The following is a 14,818-nucleotide window of genomic DNA, read 5'->3' as shown; positions in this document are numbered from 1 at the left end:
CTTAAAGAAATTTAAATGCTAAATACACTAGCGGGATGGGGGGGAGGGGGAGTTTCATTGAATACTCTCGAAATTTACACTGCAAACGTTTTTCAAATCATTTTATTTCAGAACATTCAAATAAATAAAAAAAAAAAGCCGTAACATAGAGACAGGCGAATAGTTGTGTGTGAATGTTTTCTTGTTTCCTTCTTTTTTTAATATTCCTCGGCACCTTCTTCGCCCTCGCCCTCTGCGGAATCCATTCCAACTTCCTCGTAATCCTTTTCGAGGGCGGCGAGATCCTCACGCGCCTCGGAGAACTCTCCTTCTTCCATACCCTCGCCGACGTACCAGTGAACGAACGCACGCTTGGCATACATGAGATCGAACTTGTGATCAAGTCGCGCCCAAGCCTCTGCGATGGCGGTGGTATTCGACAACATGCAAACAGCGCGCTGAACTTTAGCGAGATCGCCACCGGGTACGACGGTTGGCGGTTGATAGTTGATGCCGACCTTGAAACCGGTGGGACACCAATCAACAAATTGGATGGTACGTTTAGTCTTGATGGTGGCGATAGCCGCGTTTACATCCTTGGGCACAACGTCGCCGCGGTACAGCATGCAGCAGGCCATGTACTTGCCGTGACGTGGGTCGCACTTGACCATCTGATTGGCCGGCTCGAAGCAGGCGTTTGTGATCTCCGAAACGGATAGTTGTTCGTGATACGCCTTCTCGGCCGAAATGACGGGCGCGTATGTAACCAGAGGGAAGTGAATTCGCGGATAGGGCACCAAGTTGGTCTGGAATTCCGTCAGATCGACGTTTAGAGCGCCGTCGAATCGCAGGGACGCCGTGATGGACGATACGATCTGACCGATCAGACGATTCAGATTCGTGTAGGTCGGTCTCTCGATGTCAAGGTTACGGCGGCAGATGTCGTAGATCGCCTCGTTGTCGACCATAAATGCGCAATCGGAATGTTCGAGGGTGGTGTGCGTTGTCAAAATGGAGTTGTACGGCTCGACAACAGCGGTGGAGACCTGGGGAGCCGGATAGATCGCAAATTCAAGCTTCGACTTTTTGCCATAGTCGACAGACAGACGTTCCATCAGCAAAGACGTGAAACCAGATCCGGTGCCACCGCCGAATGAGTGGAAGATGAGGAAACCTTGCAGACCCGTGCATTGATCCGCAAGCTTGCGAATCCTATCCAACACAAGATCGACGATCTCCTTGCCGATGGTGTAATGCCCACGAGCATAGTTGTTAGCTGCATCCTCTTTGCCAGTGATCAATTGTTCCGGATGGAAGAGCTGACGATAAGTTCCGGTACGAACCTCATCTGTATGCAGACAAACATACGTTATAAATATATACAATAACTTTTTCTGAGCACATCGAATCAAAAAAATTTTAATGTCAAAAATAAATTAAAAAAACAAAAAAAAAATACATTACCAACTACAGTAGGCTCCAAATCAATGAAGACAGCTCTGGGTACATGTTTTCCAGCGCCAGTCTCACTGAAGAAGGTGTTGAAACTGTCATCTCCACCTCCAATTGTTTTGTCAGACGGCATTTGGCCGTCCGGCTGGATGCCATGTTCAAGACAGTACAACTCCCAGCAGGCATTACCGATCTGTACTCCGGCTTGTCCAACGTGGATTGAGATGCACTCACGCTAGTAAGAAAATAAATCATAAATTGCAGCGTTTCTCACTTTTATTGTAAATGAAGACAAGCGAAACGAGCTCAGAGCTGATACAATGAACTTTCTAAAAATAGCTCAACGGGGTCAACGACACGTTCTTTGTCTGTACGACGAATGAATATATTTCAATATTACAAGTGTTATAAATATTAATAGACTATGCGACGTCAGAAACGTCGAGATCAATTAGAAAGTTAACGAGCTTCCGGGCTCAAAGGAGAAGATAATACGTTACTACATTTCAAAAAAAAAACCGTAACCGGCCGGCGTGTAAACCGTTACAAGATGGCCGACGTTTTCGTCGAGGGATGGGCGATGTCGCAGGAAATCTCGCGATTCTACACGCGAGATAAAATATCACAATTCGACTTACCATTTTGTTTTATTGATAAATCTTCTTCCTCGTAAAAAAGAGAGCTAATTAGTCACCACGGGTGATCGATAGTTGGCGAAAGCAAGTAATGGAGCTTCTGCTAACAACTATGCGACGATTCACGTCCGAGCAACCAACAATTTGTGAGCCGAGCAACGCCTACTACGCGCTATTTATACTTGTGAAAATCGACCGTTTCGGAGAACGCCGATTGGTGCACGATGACATCACCTCGCACGTTCATTGGCTCGTGTCGGACCGCAGCACTCATCACTCCCGATTGCCGTTTCTCTACGCAAACAAAAATAGTCCCAAATTATTTGACGCATCGTGGATTTATTTCAATTTGCGATGCGTTTGTTTACGTTTATGTGATTAGATCCGGAATTATCGAAACGCGAGGAAACGACGGCTCGTCGCATGAACAAATTTTTCGCAAAACCTGAACGATCTTTTTTCCGCATTACGGATGTTGCCAGGCGGTGGCAAAGGTGCGTTTGCGTCAATTGCACCATATATGGGCCGCATCTTTCTCGAGGTCGCGTACAAGTCGTTTTCTCCAACGTCGTTTCTTTTTTGGTCAAGAGACGGAAATCCGGCGCGGAAATGCCCACTGTTCTTTTGTAAAAATTTACTACCGACGTGGGCCAAAATGACGCTTATTTTGAGTTAAAGAAGCACGCTGTTCAAGCGATCTTAATACTCGAAATAAGTACGTTATTTTTTGGCCATTATCAGTAATTAAATCTCAACAAGGGAAGTTCCTAATTAAAGAGACGATCTCAGATCAGCATTGTTTGTGATTTTTTGCAATTAGAACAGATTTCTTTGCTGCTTTCTCTGATTGAGTTTTTATTTGCAATTGTTTGAATAAGCAGAATTTATTGTAATTACAAAATTTATATTCTGCTCGTGTAAAATAATTTAGATTTGTTTCCGTCGATGAATGCGAGCACACAACTTACGTTGCAACGATAAGACTCGGCTTATCCGAATTTAATGAGAATGAATCAGAAGCTAATGTGTAGCGTGTTATCTGGTCATTTAATCCTCTCAAGTGTGATTGTCTCTTATATTATTCAATATTTTATGTATTTCTTATGTATTTATATATGTATTTAGCAACAGCAACCGTTTCCCATTTCATTTTATTTAATTTCAATTTGTTACGCTCTCTTTTAAAAAAAAAAAAAAGAGATGAAGCCCCAGTTTGCTAGCACCGATTAGTCATCAGTTAGTAATCGACCGATTACTAGCGTCAACCATGATTGGTCAGGTCGGCAAATGTCGTTGGAACACCGTGGAATCCAACCCCAAGATGATTCCGAACGATTCGACGCAATAACCTAGGAAAACCTAGGAAAACTTCCTAAAAAAAAACATAAGATCTAAAAGCACGTTGATAACAAACTTCTCTGTTTCCTGTTAACATAATGTTTTTTTTTTATAAGCACAATTCAAATAAGAATCTTGTGGTTAGAATTTTATACGCTGTTCTGACATTCACACGTTACTGAAAATCTATATTTCACATCACATGTTTTGTAGATTTGCAGTATCAATCGTGAACATCATAACGCAACTTTAATTTGCATATGATTACATCTTAAGGAGTTTTATTGATTTACTTGAGTTCTTATGTAGCTACCAGATACTGTTTTGTATTAAAAGGAATTTACACCAAATATATTTTTATCATATAATATGAGCACATCTATGAAAGAAAAAAACGGTAAGTATAAATAACATTTTTAAATCAGAATAGCATGATATTGTTTTTATTTCATTGAAATAAATTCAAGATAACAAAATATCAGTTATTTTATCTTTAATTATAGATACAAGCACTGAACAAGAAGTAGAGGACAGCCTAACAGACAGAGATCTTATTGATAACCATGAAAAGGAACATCTAAAAATTTTACCGTCCAAAAATTCTCGATTGAAGCCTCAAGTAAAAAGGCTGTCACATCGCCTTAAACAAAAACGCAGGATTAATTATAATGAGAGTGACGAAAGTGAAAATGATCCCTTTGAGAATCCAAAGGCGAGAGATCTTTTAGAAAAATTGGAAGATATTAAGGAACAAGAAAAAGTGCCATTAAGTGTCATAAGAGTTAGTATTGTTTATCATACATGTATACTTTGATCATATAGAGAGTAGCTACATTTGTTTTATGTACACAGAAACTAGAGGCATTACATGTAAAATTAATACACAAAGTACCACCACAACATAAAATAGAGCAAGGTACTGCAACTTATGTGCCAACAAAACAAAAGACAAAAAAATTTCAAAAATATGGACCACTTCGAAAAGGTAGATATTCATCTGAAGAGGATGAAATTATCAAAAAAAACTGGAATACATTTTGTGAGGTATAGTTTAACTATGATACAATTTTTTAATCATTTATTATTATTATTATTATATATTATTATATCTATTTGTCTTAGCTCCATAATTGGGACTCCACAAATGTTAAACCTTTTCTTAATTGGAAGCATGAAAAAGAATGTTATATAGAATGTTACATAAAAGACATAAAAGAAAGACAAAAATTTGTTCAGTTTTTAGCCAACGGATTACCTTGGCGAACTCTCTACAGTGTTTATCGCAGATTCAAAATATTGTATCGTAACAAACTTGTAAACGCTAGGTGAGTGGATACACAGAGATCTTAAGTATTTAATCCAAGATTATATATAAATAATAGAACTTTTTTTGTTCAGATATGGGAAAAATGAAGATGAAGTGATTTTATTGTACATAAAAAATAAACAGTTGGACGAGCGGGATAATAAATACACTGAACTGGCAAAGTTATTAAACCGAACAACACAGTCAATTTCTAAACGTTATCAATATCTGCAGAGGATTAGAAAATCAAAAGCTCGTAAGTTTACTTAAAAAATGTTTTTATATAAAAATGTTTTTTATATATAAAAAAAGGGGGAATGTATAAAAATAAATAAAATTACAGCATTGGTAAAAAGTGTAAAGTACAAAAGACCAAACATTGAAAAGAAAACGTATATAAAAACTTTACTTGATGTAACTTTAAGTGAAGATATAAGTGATCTTAAATTCGCTATTTTACCTAAGTTAGTGTGGAAGGAAATGGAAAAAAAACTGAACATAGATCACAATGTCTTGAAAACATTTTGGCAATATCAGCTGCATATACAGCTATTCAGTACTCGTCCTATCTATTTAAGCGATATTAAGATACAGTTGATTGAGTAGTAAGTACACATAAATTGTTACATATACATGTGTATAAGATTAAAAATTATACAAATGTTACAGTATTTATGTAAAAGGAATATCGAATGTTCGCGAAATTTCATGGTCCAAAGTTGCCTCACATTTCGATGGAGCAACTCCAGTATTTCTTTGCAAAGTATTCTATTATCTTGTTCAAGAATGTCGCAAAGATATTGGTGATAAGAATTTTATTGGTAAGAAAATATTTTTATAAACTTTTATTTTAAATATATGATCTCTTGTACAAATTCTCGTGTTTACAGATATTATGGAGTACTTGTACAATACTAAAATTGATGAGATCAAAAACGCTTCGTACGATTTCTTCTTACCTAGAATACTATACAAAGATGATAAACTTGTTGTGCTAGACAAGGACAATAATAATGCAACTATAGCGGATATTGATAAATATGATGAAACTTATTCTGATAGTGAGGATTCTGGTGACGAAAACAATTTGTAACACATTGTACATATTCACTCATTTATTTAAAAAAAAAAGATCGATGTATAATAGATATTATTCGCAGCGAACAGGATAAATTTTGTTTAAATGTTATTTTTGTTCCTTTGTCTAACTTGTCTTTCTTTTTAAGTAGATTTTCTTAAACCTTGTGTTTCTTCGACTCTTTTTCAAGTGCCTTTTCTTTTGCCTTCTGGTACAAAGACACAAGCTTACCTTCCTTGGCAAGCATCTTTAGAAGTTCCATTATAAGCGGCAAGTAATTGTGCTTTCTTCTAATATTCTCTATTTGATACCTCTTTGATTTCCTTATTTCCTCTTCGATCAATGCTTGCAATCGTTCTAATTCCGCAGGATCAGAAACAGTGGACTTCTGTCTTTCATATAAAGTTTTTCTATCTGTTACTATAGCCATTAAATTGAAATGAATCTCGCCTTCGTTATACCTATAATCAAAAGTATATTTTTCTTATTTTTACCACATGTTTATATACCACTAATATATTTAGGTTTACATCATAAATAAAAGTTACTGAAAAAGAATTGTACATCTCACTTACTTGTTTATCCGCTTTTGAATTATAGGTTTCGCTGCCTGTATCCACTGCTCTCCTATTGGACACGGACCCAAGTCGATCGGTCCGTCCTTCAATCCATCTAATTCATACAAACGTCCATCAATTGGAACATAACTTATAAAATGAAAAACATCATCGTCCTTAGACGCCTGTTTGGAGTCATATTCAAACAGAGTTTGCCTAAAAATTTGAATACAAAACTATGTTAGAGAAGCAAGTAAAACACTAATATTGCATCTTTTTCAAAGAAAACACATACCTGGAAAAGGAATTGTGTACTTCTCTTATGATGTCAGAATTACTAAGGGCAAGCCCTCGCATATTGGCATCAAAGCTCTGACAGAAATTCTTGAATTCTTCTAAATTTGGTCCTAAAGATATATCTGAGTGCTTACAATTTAATAAGACGCTCAATATTGCTTGTGTTGCACAGGCATTGTTTATTACCTAAAGCAAATATTATTTTGCATTTTATATAGAAGATAATTTATACGTTAAACCAATCAGTATCAATTGTTTATACCTGTTTGGCAAAAAATATTTTGTCCAATCTGCTATCTTGAACAATATTTCCAGATAGTTCATCATCTTGCACCCATTTAAACAGAAATATTAGTCCGTGTATGGGTCTATAAAAAATTCGCGGAGATATTAAAAAACAATACTATGATTAATTGTTTAGGCTGTTTTTGTAATTTTATATTGACTACATAACCTCTTTACATCACAACACTACAGAGTCTAAAACTTTCTAAGAACTGTCAAAACAATAAATGTTAAATTCAAATATAACGTAAGGTGAAATACTTACTTTAAATCATCGAATTGTTCATCGTCCAAACTCCACAATTCTTCCACTTGTGCTCCCTTGACACCTACATGAGAGCAAATAGAATGACGCACGCATATACGCACACAAATTTAGAGTGATTAAAAATATATATACCAAATTCCTTAATCAACTCTGTGAAAACGCCAGGATCGCTTTCAATGAGACACCAATTTCCTACTGAATCTGCCATAGTTCAAAAACTGTCAGTCATCAGAAGAATGTCTTCTTCACAACCAGGATGCTGTGCAATGCCGCGGATGCCAGAGAATGACATCCCGTTGCGCGCGCACATACGACGAAAGCGTTACGTCATCAAAACAGCGAGACCGCGAAAGATCAAAGGTGCCACACAAGTTTTTACGATTGTTATTTGTTAAAATTCAATAAATATTGCTAACGTCACAAGACGAAGTGCACATAAGTGAAGATGACATATAGAGTAAACAAAAAGCCATATAATTCGAGAGGAAATAAACATCTAAAGTACACAGCACATGTATATACACACACACGAGTGTATAAATTTATCATAGAACATATATAATTCTTTATATCTCTGATTACAACGCCGAAATGTTACATAGAAAAAAAAAAAAAGAACCAAAACAAAACTTTACAAAAGATCGTAGCGAACCTGCCTATCACCTATACAGTGTAAAAGTATATTTGCGTAGATAACAAACATGATTATCAAAAAAAAAAATCATTTGTATAAAAAAGCATTATCGTACAAAAGTGTAAAAACCATTATCGTATTCGGTGTGCGTTATTACAACAATCATCTTTGTCTTTTTTTTTGCTGTTGTGCGCATGTATGAACACATGTGTAAGTTCTTATGCGTTGAAGTACGTCTTTCGCGCGCATAAATTAACGTGATTCCCGTCGGAAATGCGTATTACGGTAATTAGTTTACGTAAATATATCGGCACATGAATATGTGAATATTCATGTCTCAACGAGTCCTTGCTGGAGGATGTTGTGTTCTTCGTCCCAATCTCTGCTTACATTTAATCTATCATTCAATTAAAAAGGTATACGTATTTACAGAGTGTATATATATGGACATATAAAATTTAGAGCGTTACAAGTTTGTTTTCTCCCTCTCTCAGAAGCTTTTCACTCACATACACACAGAGAAAACTGATCTTGGAAAGTATTTTGCTAGTATTTTCGGAGAGAAAAGGAGAAAAAATACTAGCTTGTGTGTTATTTTAACTTCACACTTTGCGCAAATAAGCATGCATGTGCGTGTACGTGCGTGCCCGCGCTTGAGCGCACATGTGTGTGTGTGTGTGTGCGTGTGCGTGGTTCACATAATGATATGCAGTACACAATTATAGAATAAATAAATATACGTACACACGTAGTAAACGTATAAAAAAGAACTGAGTATTACTAAGAGAAATACTTAAAAAATCTCATTACTTAGTGTTTATATTTGTTTTTAAATATATATATAAACTATAATAACGATCACTATATCTTATCGCGATTCTTTCTTGAAGAAAGAAAGCACAACATCGTCAAAGTGGAGACTATGATATGATCGAGTTTCGTTCACCCTCGTCCGCTCGTTAGCTCGTTTTCCTATTACGTAGCAGAGAAAAATGTAACTATCATATGGACAAAGACACACGGAAAGTTTTACAATTACATAAATAATAAATCAGCGATTTGTTGCTTGTGACAAAAATGTTAAAGCGCTAAAACTGCCGTAAAAATCTCGTAGCGACAGACTAGTAGTCAAGAAACTTTTTGCTTTATTCTTCTTAATTAATTCTTAGAACTTTAAACAGAAGTTTCCGAGTTGAGTCGCAAAAGAAACTTGTTCGATTTCGGATGCGCCAATTGTTCCGTGAGATTGAAGTGCGGCAACTTATAAGCCGTGCAAAGAAGCGCTACTTCGCCCTGTCTCAACTGAAATTCACAACCGTTGGTGATCGGCCGCGAGGGTAACTCTCCCTCGCACACTAAGGCCCAATGATGCGATCGTTTCTGTCTCTCTTTCTCATTCGAGAGCACCGGACTTGTGGCAAAAAATGGCTCCAGGAACGCACGCGGCGCCGCGTCTTGGGCAAGACACCGGGCAAGACGATTCAAAATGGATTCTACGGAATGACGCGGCTGTTGCCGAGTGATTCTCAGATATTTCTGTAAAGCTCTCGCCATAGAAGGGAACACGGCCTGCGCGGCTTCCATAGGATCCATCGATCCGGAATTCGATGTCTCTACTTCGGAGTGTAAGCGCTTGATGTGCGCGAACGCCTCCTCCGCGGCAGTGATTAATCTCGCGCGACGTTTTCGCACTCGTCGTTCGTAATCGTGCTCTTCGTAGAAACGCTCGTTGTGGCTTGAATCACGGCGACGCGCCTGTGCCGCTAAAACCGCTCGGTCGCCACTACCGCCACGCGACTGCATAGCGCCGGTCACTCCGCCGTCAACTTCGTAAAATTTAAAACTCGACTGCTTTCTGCCCGACTTCGAGACCGGCAATCTTTCCAAGTACGGATTGTAGATCGGAAACTCCGTGTAATATCTCTCCAACACCCATACAGCTGCTCTCTGTATCGACAATTGGCCGATCGCGTAGGATCTTGATTCACCATCTGGTGATCTAACGATCTGTAAATGTAAACAATATATAATAAAACAAACATCGCAAAGATATATTGAGATGAGATGATGCAAGAAAACTGCTTGCTCACCTTAAGATAGAATGTAGGCTGTAGATGACGAACTTCAATAAGAAGCACAGCAACGTAATGTATAAATAGGAGCGTATCCGCGAGGGTACCTGCGTAATTTACTAAACTTTTGTACTCTGTTATTTCGCCATTGGCAGCAGTCTTAGCGCTCTCAGTGACCTGAAAGATATCGGACTAAACACATTTTACATTCACACAAAAGATCGCGCACACATTCAGTGAAAATTTACAGACCTGTACAACATAAAAAAGCCAATAAGTACAAATGCACAGTGTGGTGAGTAACAGTACTCCTGCCCTGAATAAAAATATACGCGGCATGGTAGCATTTCGCGGACGCAGGAATACTGCCCAGCTACCAATACCAAGTAGCACCAGTTTAAAGGCTAATCCCAGCAGTTGACCTTTGCATTCGGCGTTGCACGACAATAGCTGTAGCTTCTGCTGCATCGTTAGTACAGTCATGGAGTCGGGAAAGAATCCCAACTTAGGCAAGATGACCATGGCTATGGGACTGAGAAAGGCGCTTATGCCGAGTATCAGTGCTATGATCGGACTGACGTAGCGTGTACAGCTAGAACCGAACGTGTTTTCCACGTCATTCGGCCAGTGACTGACATCCTCGGTCGATTCCGATCTGTCGGAGGTATTTCCAGTAACAGCCGTGGTATTCTCTCCCCAATTTTCATCCTGCGGCAGTATCTGCACCTCAATCACCTCCTGTCCCAAATTATCCACGCTCTCTCCTCTCACGTTCACGGTTGTTTGAAACGGAGCCATTTCGTTGCTATCTAAGTTCTGTCTTTCTTTTCTTTGACTCCTTACGTTCCTGTGTACATCGCAAAAGACAAAATTACTCAGATAGATTTTGAAAGAAGACCTCTAGCTACTGTAGATGTTATAGTACTTTATATACACTACTTTTTAAATAATTAATTGCAAAAATCAAAATGTATTTACAAGAAAACAAACAAATGCTTTTTCAAAATAAATTCAAGATTCACGAGACTCACTTTCCGCTACGGTAGGAATGTTGCCTGTGGTGCTGCTTGGAGCTGTGAGATCGGTGATGTTTTTGGGAGCTCCTGCTGTGGTGGCTATGGCTATGCTCGCTAGCCCCGGACTTTACACTCTCCGTCTCCATTCCACGACATAGGCTACCGCCCGCTCGCTACCCCATAAGAGCATACCCACGTCGCTCGCGCGCGGTCGACAAACGACGGATACATGTACGCGCGATGAGGCGGCCTCCGTCGTCGGCTCAGTGATGCTCGTCGCTTCGGAGTACGCTATCGCGGAGAACCAACGTTCCAGACATCCTCGGTGAGTCGCGGCGTCGTCGCGGTCACGCGCGCCTTTGACATGCTCCGGTTCGCGAGAGCCAGTCGCTGCCAGTCGTCGTTGACGACACAACGACCGGAAACAGGTTTGGCACGGTATTGGTAAAAAAAACGAACGGCGTTTTATATATGTGTGTAAAACGCGAAAGAAAGCGGACGCGCGACACACCTCGACGCGCTTTATGTATTATTTCTCTACCCTCCCCCCCGTTGCAACGCGCATACATACGCGTCGTCGACCAGTTTCTTACTTGACAGGCTACCACATTCCGTGATAATTGCCGCAATTGAAAAACACCGCAGCTTCTCTAGGGACATTTCAATTCCCGGAGGGCCGGTTTTCAATTAAACGGCGATGACAAATAGATCCGCGTTCGCAATGACCTAGTCGGCGAATCGACCAATGCGATCGGATTGTTGCAAATCCGGCCTGCACAGTTTGTCAAACCGCGTTTGCGCAAGCGCAAACTCGAATAGCGAAAAGGTTTTCGCAAGAGACCAATTTGCTCACTTCAGCGCGTACACACACAGGACGAAAGTTAAAGGATTATTTCAATTCAATTTGGCCGAAGGATTTGGAAGAGAATGGTTGCGAAAACGCGTGCGATTAATTTGTTCTCGAACAAATTGAAGTTTTTTTATTTCATCAACAGTAGGTAGACACTATGTGTAGCATATATATATATATCTCATATCTTTTTTTTTGATTTCAATTCGTCACTTGTTGTACGTTTTTAGAAATTTCTCGTGACTTGTCTGACTTTCTTCGCTAAATCCTACTGTTCGCTAAATTAACGATCGCACTAGATAGATTTTTTGTCATCGGAGCGAGGAAATAAACAAATGGTATGTAGTTCGGTCCCCTTCTTATGATACGACGAATCGGCGATGTATAATTGTCGTGAATTCTAAAATTATTGAAAAAAAAAAGAATACTATGCGGTTTTTTTTTTTTTTAACGTTATTGTTCCTTGAGAAGTCGTCAACTTCGAGTGTACTATTTCTATATACATACGACGTAATACGAGAGTTGTAAATATATATGTATATATATAATGTCTAATTGCGCTAAAATTTTTCTATAATTCGTAGATTGACCTTTCGGATACATATTTTCGGAAAGTTGACGATAAAGTTTTCGTAAGAGATAAGAGACGATCGGATCATTCATTGTTTTTCTCGCAAAAATATCACAATTGATATGTATATATTATATATATATATAATATCTTACGTGCAATATATATGTGTGTCTCTCGATCGGAAAACAAAAGAGAACAAGATACATAGTTTTTCCGTCTTTCGGTTTACATGCGTTCGTGTAAGTATGAAGTCGTCGTATTGTGTGCGTAAACGCGTAATTCGCAGATAGAGTACAATCTTCTCTATACATATACATTTATATATGTACACAAAAATAGAGAACGCGCGTGTGTGTGTGCCGAAATTGTTTTACATACAAATACACACACGTATTGCATATAAAACACGTTTGCACAACGCGCGTTTAATAAATTAGATCGAAATTGGTCCACTCAATTGTTCAAGATACTCTAGAATTTAATTTAATTGCTTGTCACAACGTGCATCTACCGTTTCTTATTATATTTATATTGACGTTTTTCTCTCTATGTTGATAATGGTATTTAAATATATATATATATATATATATGATTAAATTTTTCTAGATCTCGCAGAAGAAGTTTAATTTTGGTTATTCGAACTATTGTGTGCCAGTGTTTTTGATTACAATCCTCATCATCGTCAACTACAACACTTCGATCGGTTAATTCGCAAATGCGAATGATGTAAATCAAGAGAAGTAACACGCTAATGTTTATTTAATAACGAGAGATTTTGAATTACATCGGAATATAATTTTAAGGTAGAATAGGTGCAACGGTCTTGATAGAGATTTGAGTAAAAGCGATTTCCTTGTGGAACTAGATTTTCCGTAACTCGAAAGTTCAATAGAACGGTCAATCTTTGCGAAAACAAAAAAGAATTTTCTTTAAAAAAAAAAAAAAAAAACAGGAGTGAGTCAAGTTCATTCTTTGAGTTCCTATTTTTTTGATTGTCACCAGTTGTAAGTTATAGAAAACAAACTTTTGTGTTTCAAAGATATTTCTAAATAGGACAAGTTTAGGCTTCGATTAGGCCTCGACATGTCTCTCTTAAAATCACTTTTGTTAAAAACTCACGGTCGAAAAAACTCACACGATAATAATTAGTAACGTATCGCCACGAATGAGAGTAGAAACTTTTTTTTTTTTTTTTGTATCATATCTAAAAATATCGATATTAATTATTCATGTAATTAAAATTATTGCATATTTTTGCAGAAATTACAGAACGGAAATTGGAAATACATTAATTAAACATAATTCGTGCCGGCGGCGCAGCATAAAAATTTGAAGCCGCTGCGGAAATAGGACGATTGTTGGTCTGCGTTGTTGCTCCACCGGTGCATCCTCCGACTTCCGTTGGTTCGACTGATTTTGTTTCCGGGATTGTGAAGCGCCATGGACTTTTCTGCGGGAAAAATCGGACAGAGAAAAAAACAAAGGTAAACTCATAGGTCGAGTTATTTTATTAGACGGGCGTGTCGCTTCGTTTAAAATAAAAAATGAAAAAATCTCAAATGATTGAAAAAATTGTTTAAGTTTTAAAAAATTTTTTTCAAAAAACCAGAATAAATAAATACGCGAATAAATTCGTTTTTTTCGGGGGTCTAACTGCGCGACAAAAAAATAGAGAGAGAAAGGTCACGGTATCGGCTCTTTAAATCCTGCTGAAAAGTAGGGATATATAATTCCGTTATCCGTGTGACACGATCGCGCGCTATAAAGTGTAATACTCTCTATCGGGAATCTTTCCGGATAACGTCGCGCGCGCTCTCGCAACCAGGAATATAAAATTCTGCGAGAGAGAGAGAGAAAGAGAGAGAGAGAGATTGAAAGCGCGCACCACACAGTAACTTTCGTATGTTCATTGCTATCCGTATGTGAGGATAATCTCGCGGGATTTGACATAAAAGGAAAAGGATGTAGACACGCTCATCGATCCTAAACAGTGAATGCAGACATGTTCCGCTTAGATAATACTCGGTTCGTATCAATCTTGCTTTTTGACTGGGCTCTTTATACACGCGGACGCGATATTTGGAATGCAAACGTGAAAAATTTTTCTCATCGGAGAGACAGAGCCGAGCGATAAAAATTCTATTCGATTTTCGCGTCGCGAAAGAATTGAATTAATTTCCCGCCGTGTGCGAAAAAAGAGAATATTAGGCAGCGAACGCTGAATTAATCCGACACGGCTCTGTTGCTGAACGAGCGAGCGAGGGGATGTGACCGATCACGAGAGAAGCATGTGAGCGCCACAAGGAGGTGTGAGGCAATTTGCCGCTTCTCGGCATTTGTGTTTCCGACGACAAAGGCTTTTCAAACTCTCGCTTTTCTAAACAGCGCGACAGCGGGATTGTGATTCGCAAAGATTCGCGAGCTCACTCATCTCGCACATTTTCCACCTGCTAGTAATTTTTTTTTTTTTTTTTTTT

At 38.4% G+C, this 14,818-nt stretch overlaps 5 protein-coding genes and 1 long non-coding RNA gene across 10 annotated transcripts in view; 2 read left to right on the top strand and 4 right to left on the bottom strand.

Annotated features, from left to right (window-relative positions):
• Positions 1-192: 192 nt before the first annotated feature.
• LOC109856917 (tubulin alpha-1 chain) lies at positions 193-2,211 on the bottom strand. The gene is made up of 3 exons (XM_020432683.1): positions 2,070-2,211; positions 1,444-1,666; positions 193-1,327 (listed from the first exon to the last, which is right to left on the bottom strand). Exons 1-3 carry the CDS (start codon positions 2,070-2,072, stop codon positions 198-200), a joined length of 1,356 nt encoding a protein of 451 aa, XP_020288272.1. The 5' UTR covers positions 2,073-2,211; the 3' UTR covers positions 193-197.
• Positions 2,212-2,325: 114 nt separating this feature from the next.
• Positions 2,326-5,874, top strand: LOC109856916. Of its 4 annotated transcripts, none has more exons than XM_020432682.1 (9): positions 2,326-2,560; positions 3,618-3,801; positions 3,908-4,185; positions 4,257-4,448; positions 4,527-4,729; positions 4,803-4,966; positions 5,054-5,315; positions 5,380-5,531; positions 5,601-5,874. In XM_020432682.1, exons 2-9 carry the CDS (start codon positions 3,774-3,776, stop codon positions 5,801-5,803), a joined length of 1,482 nt encoding a protein of 493 aa, XP_020288271.1. In that variant the 5' UTR covers positions 2,326-2,560; positions 3,618-3,773; the 3' UTR covers positions 5,804-5,874. The 4 variants fall into 4 exon arrangements, with proteins under 4 accessions (XP_020288271.1, XP_020288270.1, XP_020288269.1 ...); XM_020432681.1 differs by lacking the exon at positions 2,326-2,560 and adding an exon at positions 2,567-2,692; XM_020432680.1 differs by lacking the exon at positions 2,326-2,560 and adding an exon at positions 2,567-2,781.
• On the bottom strand, positions 5,844-7,488 carry LOC109856920 (ubiquitin carboxyl-terminal hydrolase isozyme L5). Its single transcript, XM_020432690.1, has 6 exons — positions 7,328-7,488; positions 7,193-7,256; positions 6,905-7,010; positions 6,641-6,828; positions 6,364-6,561; positions 5,844-6,249 (listed from the first exon to the last, which is right to left on the bottom strand). Exons 1-6 carry the CDS (start codon positions 7,401-7,403, stop codon positions 5,946-5,948), a joined length of 936 nt encoding a protein of 311 aa, XP_020288279.1. The 5' UTR covers positions 7,404-7,488; the 3' UTR covers positions 5,844-5,945.
• Positions 7,489-8,002: 514 nt separating this feature from the next.
• Positions 8,003-11,480, bottom strand: LOC109856903 (vang-like protein 1). 2 transcript variants are annotated; one of them, XM_020432649.1, is made up of 4 exons: positions 10,933-11,480; positions 10,154-10,748; positions 9,920-10,093; positions 8,003-9,836 (listed from the first exon to the last, which is right to left on the bottom strand). In XM_020432649.1, the coding sequence occupies exons 1-4, from the start codon at positions 11,061-11,063 to the stop codon at positions 9,003-9,005; spliced, it is 1,734 nt and encodes a 577-aa protein (XP_020288238.1). In that variant the 5' UTR covers positions 11,064-11,480; the 3' UTR covers positions 8,003-9,002. The 2 variants fall into 2 exon arrangements, with proteins under 2 accessions (XP_020288238.1, XP_020288239.1); XM_020432650.1 differs by having other exon boundaries at positions 9,920-10,078; positions 10,933-11,479.
• Positions 11,481-11,922: 442 nt separating this feature from the next.
• The window catches only part of LOC109856871, a 10,685-nt gene continuing 7,789 nt past the window's right edge, over positions 11,923-14,818 (bottom strand). Inside the window, exon 5 of the mRNA XM_020432583.1 lies at positions 11,923-13,791. Coding sequence (XP_020288172.1) covers positions 13,634-13,791 — 158 coding nt within the window. The 3' untranslated portion in view covers positions 11,923-13,633. The remainder of the gene's footprint in view (positions 13,792-14,818) is intronic.
• LOC109856872 overlaps positions 13,701-14,818 on the top strand; it is a 6,009-nt gene continuing 4,891 nt past the window's right edge. The window contains exon 1 of the long non-coding RNA XR_002250430.1: positions 13,701-13,825. This is a non-coding gene — a long non-coding RNA (uncharacterized LOC109856872). The remainder of the gene's footprint in view (positions 13,826-14,818) is intronic.

Source organism: Pseudomyrmex gracilis, unplaced genomic scaffold, assembly GCF_002006095.1.
Source record: "Pseudomyrmex gracilis isolate BER0280 unplaced genomic scaffold, ASM200609v1 scaffold_137, whole genome shotgun sequence".
In the NCBI taxonomy this organism is placed as follows: Eukaryota; Metazoa; Arthropoda; class Insecta; order Hymenoptera; family Formicidae; genus Pseudomyrmex; species Pseudomyrmex gracilis.
Note: the sequence above shows the minus strand (reverse complement) of the source record. Positions and strands in the feature narration are given on the sequence as shown.